Genomic DNA, 7,013 nt, shown 5'->3' with positions numbered 1-7,013 from the left:
GCCGGCTGGAGTGGGAACCTGGTCCCTGCGCGCGGCGAGAACACGATGACCACGTGGAGTGCCCCGCGGAGGCCCTGCCGCGCGCTCGGACTCCTGCTGCTCGTGGTCTTGGGTTTCCTGGTGCTCCGCAGGTGAGGGAATCCGCCTGGCGCCGCCGGTCTGCAGGCACCCCAACCCTCCACACCTCGCGTTCTCTCTCTCCCGTCTAACCTCCCGTCTGGCCGGAGGGAGGCAGACCTTGCAGGTCACGTTATCTCGACCCGCGAATCCCGAGTTCCCACCGGGAACAGCCCGCGGGCCTTTCCCTTTTTGCAGCTCCCCAATATCCCTGCGCCCCGGTGCGCCGCCAAGAGCTCTGGTCCTGCTTCGAGACCCAGACCTCTGGGGGCCACTAGGCGCTGCCCTCCCAGTCCCCAGGCGCCTGCGCCCTAGAGCCTCCCCACTCCTCTGCGTCCGTGTTGCGGGCTCTACTTTTCTCGTGGAAACTCCCAGCCCTCTGGAAGGTCGGCAGGACCAGCCTTCAGATCCCTCTCCGACGTCCCTCATCACTGCCCCGCCTTGGGGAACCCCCTTCTGCTGTTTTCCCAGCTCCCCACATTCCCCACCAGTTCTGCTGGGAGGCTTATCTGTTCAGCAGAGGCCAGAGGCCAGTGACCACAGCCATGGCCGACTTAGCCTGCCCAGCGCAGTCCGAGAACACTGCCCCAGGAGCCCTCCCAGCTCCTCCGCCCTGGATTGATTTGCCCCTTTCCCGGATTGGTACTAGTTTGTCTTCTCTCTCCACATTCCCACCACTCACCAGCGGCCAGCTCCCCTTACACAATGTCTGTGGCCAGTGATGGCGTTTAGTGATGGAATGCTTTATCCACGGCCTGTGTAGGTGCCCCTGCCTGGCGTTTTTCCAATCTGAGTCTATATATAGGATGCTGCAGCCCTGACCACATCTTTCAGGTCGATGCCTGGCACTTTCCATATTCAAAACTTCAGGTCTTGCTGGGAGAGCAGGCCGCCCGCCCGTAACAAATGCCTGGGCACTGAACTGAGTGTTGGAGAGGCCAGAGGTTGAGCCATTAGAACTGGGGCAGCTTGATCTTTCCTTCTTCCCCATCACCCTTCCTGGTTTCGTTGAACCTCCCAGGGAGGTAGAGGGAAGTCTTGGATGGAGTTAAATATCAGAACGTTTTTGGCCGCCACAGCATCCCAATTAGAAACGCTTTCCACTTACACCTTTTCAAGAGTAACCTGTCTTCTTTGCTTGGGAGATGGTGAGGATGTCCTTTATCGTATGGGAGAAGAAAATGGTGCTCTCCTCATTTTGGGGCCCAGAAAACTTAAGAAGCGTTTCCACAGTTGTTTTTCAAGACTGACCCCCCCTCCCCCCCCCGATCTTGTGATGATATCTAACCCTTTCCTCCTTGGAGATGACTGGTCCTGGCTCTGGTAGGATGCTCAGCCCTCCTCCCAGTACAAGCCCGATGCAGACCCCAGAAGAATTACTCAAAGCAGAGGCAGCAGGAGCCTCTGGCATACGGTACATCAAAGAGCCCAGACCCCAGAGAGAAAGGCCAGGGGTGTTCGTTCAAGTAGCAAGTAGTTTGCTCGTTGTTGGAGGTCAAGGATATAGCAGGCCATGCACAGACCCAGACAGGCCATTCTGAGGGCGAGCACGCAGGGGCTTGAGATGGGCCAGGCAAGGACACCCTGAGTCCACAGGAAAAGGTGTGGGAAGGAGGCTGGGTGTTTGTTGGTGTCTGGAGGGACAGGAGATGAGCTGTCAGACAGCCGAGTGGCTGTGAAGAAACCTCAGCTTCTCGCAGGTGAATTAATTGTGTTCCTACCTGGGTATGGTGGCCACAGGAGGAGTCAGTGGAAGGCTTCTGGAGTTGCCAGGGAAGAGCAATGGAGAATGAATAGCTGTGACCTAAATTGGTGGAAATAGTTCGAAGTGCTTAGGACAGTCACTGTTTTTCCTGCCATCTCTTCTTTCTTTTTATTTATTATTTGCATTTATTTAAAAATATTTTTTTTATTGATTTCAGAGATGAAGGGAGAGAGGGGGGAGAGAGAGAAACATCAATGATGAGAGAGAATCATTGATCAGCTGCCTCCTGCACGTCCCCGACTGGGGATCGAGCCTGCAACCCAGGCATGTGCCCTTGACTGGAATCAAACCCGGGACCTTCACTCCGCAGGCTGATGCTCTATCGCCTGAGCCAAATCAGCTAGGGCCATCTCTTCTTTCCCAGCAGACAAGATAGAGGCCAGAGAAGCTCCAGGACCAGCTCTCAGGGTCCTTTAGAATATGTGTCTTTCGGGCATCTTTTTGGTTTGTATCACCCTTGTGGCCACCAAGGATTGTCTCTGGAGGCCAGAGGAGAACTACTCATTGTCGTATCCTCTTCCTGCTTTAACTCTGGCTTTGACTGGGTCATAAACTGAGTGTGTGTGTGTGTGGGGGGGGGCGGGATGGGGGGTGGCCTCTCCCAGCTGTCCTTGGGAACGTGGTGGTGGCCAGTGGTATATAGGTCACCTGGGACCTGGTTACTCCACTGGAAGCTTTGGGGAGCTGAGCTGTCAGGATCCGCCCCTTTTCTGTACCCCAGAAGGCAGGGATTTGGGTGGAGGAGGGGCCACGTGGCTGCAGCTTTTCCTTTCTCCATGAATTTCACCTTGGGCAAGTTCATACGAGGTCAGAGCTGTTTGATTACACCTTATCCAAGAACAAGGTCCAAGATGATTTTTGAGGAAGGTTTCAACCTTCAGTATCTTAGCTTGAACAATGGTCTTTAAAAAAATGACCTTGCTAGAGCTGGTTTGGCTCAGTGGATAGAGCGTCGGCCTGTGGACTGAAGGGTCCCAGGTTCGATTCCAGTCAAGGGCACATGCTCGGGTTGTGGGCTCGATTCCCAGTAGGGGGCGTGCAGGAGGCAGCCGAGCAATGATTCTCTCTCATCGTTGATGTTTCTATCTCTCCCTCCCTCTCCCTTCCTCTCTGAAATCAATAAAAAAAAAATGACCTTTATTTTAGTGTAGTTGCCATGAGATAAACTGCACGTTTAACATGTACAGTTTGTTAAGTTTTGACATATGTACCCACCTATGAGATTACCACCGTCATGAAGATTGTGAAGATACCCATCAACCCCAGAGATTTCCGTGTGCCCCTCTGCGTCTCTCTCCTATGCCGCTGCTCCCCTCTCCCCAAGCACACCGATCTGTTGCTCGCTACCACCATCTGTCAGTTACAACTTTTTAGTGTTTTATAGAAATGTGATCCTGCAGTCTGCGCTCTGACTTGGTTGGGCTTCCTCCACTGGGCATTTTCCTTCGAGGTCTGTGATGCATGTAGTCATGTGACCCGTGTCTTTTTGCCTTTCCTCCTCACACGCCACAAGAATGCCTGCTTGATAGTATCAAGGCATGGTTCCTACTCAGGATTTTTTCCTTAATATAAATGCACCCCTGAGCAGTAATGGAATTCATTCTGCATCTCTCATACCTGAGACGTTAGGTGGTGAAGGTCAGGAGAGAGGAGAGCCGCCAGGAAGCAGCCCTCATGGCGCCCCTCAAGGGCAAGTTCTTGGCTTCCCTGAGCTGCCTCGCTCGCTCTGGATTTCAGCGGCAGAACCCGTCCGACTTCTCCTCCGTGAAGGTGGATAACTTAACAATGGGACCAGGTCGCTTACTTTGATCCAAATCACGGGCTAGTCCTGTCTTCCCAGGGTACAGTGGACAAATTGTGCCTCACTTCCTGAGATTCTGTGAGGTCAGTGATTTTATGAGCTTTGCTCGTAGAACTCTGCTGGGCTTGAGGCCTGAGTCACATCCCTGGCATGTTTGAGCGCTTTGAATGCTGTCCCTTTCATCTTACAGGAGTGACTTTTTTTTCAGCACCTGGGAAGTGTCCTTTTCGGCAGGGGTCCTCTCTGACACAAGTGGCTCGCTGGGCGTAGCTCAGTCAGGGAGGTGGGTGTCTGAGCCACCCTGGCTCTGGGACTCTCACAGTGCATGCTGGCCAGGGTCTGAAAGGGACCAGGGAGCCGAGCATGGCCATTATTGGGGTATTATTTGTGGTTACAGGGTTTGGGATACGCAGGAGCTTTGGAGCAAAGAGCCACAGCCTTGACAGCAGGGGTATCAGAAAGTTGGCCAAAGAGTTCTCTCCATCTGAGGTCAAGGAAAAGTAGCGAGTGAAATAAACACCTCGTCTTTGAAGTGACTCAGAATTCCGTAATATTGTCTTGCGTGCTCTCTGATGAAGATCCGGGAGATGCTGGAGCTTAGAGAGGTCTTTGTAGAACATTTAGTATCTGAAAAGGGCTCTGGAGTCCAGTCCCCCTCCCCCCGTCCCCGGTTACTCAGCAGAGTTCCTTTGGTGTGGGGATATCTGCTGCTTCCTCTCCACTCAGCTGTATCTTTGGCTTAGGTCAGCGGTTCTCAACCTGTGGGTCGCGACCCCTTTGGGGGTCGAATGACCCTTTCACAGGGGTCGCCTAAGACCATCCTGCATATCAGATATTTACATGACGGTTCATCACAGTAGCAACATTACAGTTATGAAGGAGCAACGAAAATAATTTTATGGTTGGGTCACAACCTGAGGAACTGTATTTAAAGGGCCAGAAGGTTGAGAACCACTGGCTTAGATTGACAGCTCTGGATAGTAAAGGCCATATTGCAAAAGAGGCCCCCTTGTGTAGGACTTCTCCTGGGATAGACGGGCGGGGCGTATTTTTAATGGGGGGTGATACTCACTGCTTCTGCACTCCCACACCCAGCAAGACAGTGGGATTGCCCCTTTCAAGAGCACATGTGCTTTTCTTGCGAAGTTGATTTTGTGAGCAGGTCATATATGAAAAGGATGAGCTATTCAGATAATACCCAGGGGCAAACACCAGGCCATTGCTTCTGGCCTAGAGCAGTATTTCTCACTGTCTGGGGAAGAATCATTTTCCTTTTCTCCTTAAAATTCCAATCCGTTGCTTTAGGAGACGCAATAAAAAAAATTACAAGAAAAGGGAAATGAAAAGATATGCATACCTGGCTTCTTAGGATTCGCTTTAATAGACATACAATTCCTCTCATTGCTCTAACAGAGTCCGTGTCTGTGCCGATCTCAGCACGGACCAGCCGCAGGCAGTTTGTGGGGAACCCCCCTTGGGGTTCCCACACATCTGTTTCTTCTCCAACGACAATCCCCAGTCAGTGTGTATCAGCGCTGATTGAATGGGGGAAGCCGGGCCTTAAGCAGACACATGTCGCGGTGGTACCACGTTAGCTGGTGTTACGGAACGAATGGAAAGACCAGAGCAGCTCAGGGCGCTTTTTTATGCAGGGGAGCCCTGCTGGGCAAGATGCCCTCAAGTGCCAGGAACTGTCATGAGAAGTGGGTACCGCAAAGGCAGCCACGCAAATTTGCTTTTGCACCAGATTCGCGCCCGGCTGTTGTCTGTCTGCACGTTTCCTAAACTTCCTCGCGGGAAACTCTGGCTGCAGCTCCTCTTGTCGGCCTTCTCTCGCAGCCCCCAGGAGACCGGAGCACAGAACCACAGGGCTCCCCGTGGCCAACCCCAGAGATGTCAAGAGGTGCCTTTTCCGGGACTAAAACTTCTCAGTCGCCTCCCCGGTGGGGCTGTCTGTCAGGCGGGTGATCTTGGCCAGCACGACACTTGACCTTTAGATGATAACCGAGACCTGGAAATTTGGTTCGTGAATAGATGCCGTTTCTAACACAGATGCCTCTTCACAGGTATTTGCACCTCGAGCCGGGCAGCTGTGGCCAGGAGGTGGCTCAGAGGTACTATTTGAAGTAGTGGCTGCTTTGATGTTTAGTCAGATGGCTTAGGAGGCCTGCTCTCTGGTCCTCCCAAATCCCCCCAAGTCCCAACCCTGAAGACAGCCTCTCAGCCCACTAGCACTCCCTTCCCACAGCTGTGTGCCCGCGTGTCCTCTGCACCAGCGGTCGCCAACCTTTTGGACCTCACTGACCACCAGTGGTCCGCGGACCACCGGCTGGCGACCGCTGCTCTGCACTGTCTCCATGTCCAGGGTTGTGTTTGCCTCGGTCCTCAGTGCAGCTCAGCTCACTCTTGCCTTGCAGCCGGGCCAGGTGAGCCAGCGGAAGCCGAGAGGAAGCCCGTCTCTGCCGGTGCCCCTGCCACTGCCGCTGGGCGCCTCCAGGCTTCCCAACCGCTTTTCCTCCCCGCAGGCTGCACTGGCCCCGCCTGCTCTCTCCCTGGCTGAGACACCGGCAGTCCGGGCTGCACACCAAGGGCCAGAACTTCATGCTGGAGGACTCCACCTTCTGGATCTTTGGGGGCTCCGTGCACTATTTCCGTGTGCCCAGGGCATACTGGAGGGACCGCTTGCTGAAGATGAAAGCCTGTGGCTTGAACACCCTCACCACGTGAGTGCTGCCCTTCCCCCCCCCAACCTCCCCCATGTCTCGTCCCCCGAGGGGCTCCTGGAGTCCGTGTCTGGGCTTCTCTGTGGGAGCCCAGCCTGGGGGGCTCCAGGGTGCCAGGATGGGTGAGACCTGGCAGATCCTACTCTGAGCAGCCCACGCTGCACTGTGGTCCTATCTTATGCTTCACCCACATCTTCACATCTTGTTGGCCCTGGGTTCTCTAAGGCCTTCCGTCTCTTCACTTAGTTCTTGGTCCAGTCCTGACGTCACTGAGACAGTGCACCACTGAGACAGTGCACCATCAGGGAGTTTTTAAAAAAAGTATATTTTTATTGACTTAAGAGAGGAAAGGAGAGAGAGAAACATCAATGATGAGAATCATCGATTGGCTGCCTCCTGCACGCCCCCTACTGGGGGTTGAGCCTGCAACCTGGGCTTGTGCCCTTGACCGGAATCAATCCCAGGACCCTTTAGTCCGCAGGTAGATGCTCTGTACACTGAGCCAAACCAGCTAGGGCAGTGGTCGGCATACTGCGGCTCTCGAGCCACATGCGGCTCTTTGGCCCCTTGAGTGTGGCTCTTCCACAAAATACCGACTTCTGCGCAT

The 7,013-nt window shown here is 53.9% G+C and overlaps 1 protein-coding gene across 1 annotated transcript in view; it reads left to right on the top strand.

Moving 5' to 3' along the window:
- The first annotated feature begins 6 nt into the window (after nt 1–6).
- GLB1L2 (galactosidase, beta 1-like 2) overlaps nt 7–7,013 on the top strand; it is a 24,865-nt gene continuing 17,858 nt past the window's right edge. Inside the window, exons 1-2 of the mRNA XM_005880387.2 lie at nt 7–131; nt 6,209–6,406. Of these exons, the coding sequence (XP_005880449.1) occupies nt 46–131; nt 6,209–6,406 (284 nt within the window). The 5' untranslated portion in view covers nt 7–45. The remainder of the gene's footprint in view (nt 132–6,208; nt 6,407–7,013) is intronic.

Source organism: Myotis brandtii, unplaced genomic scaffold, assembly GCF_000412655.1.
Source record: "Myotis brandtii unplaced genomic scaffold, ASM41265v1 scaffold636, whole genome shotgun sequence".
NCBI classification, from domain to species: domain Eukaryota; kingdom Metazoa; phylum Chordata; class Mammalia; order Chiroptera; family Vespertilionidae; genus Myotis; species Myotis brandtii.
Note: the sequence above shows the minus strand (reverse complement) of the source record. Positions and strands in the feature narration are given on the sequence as shown.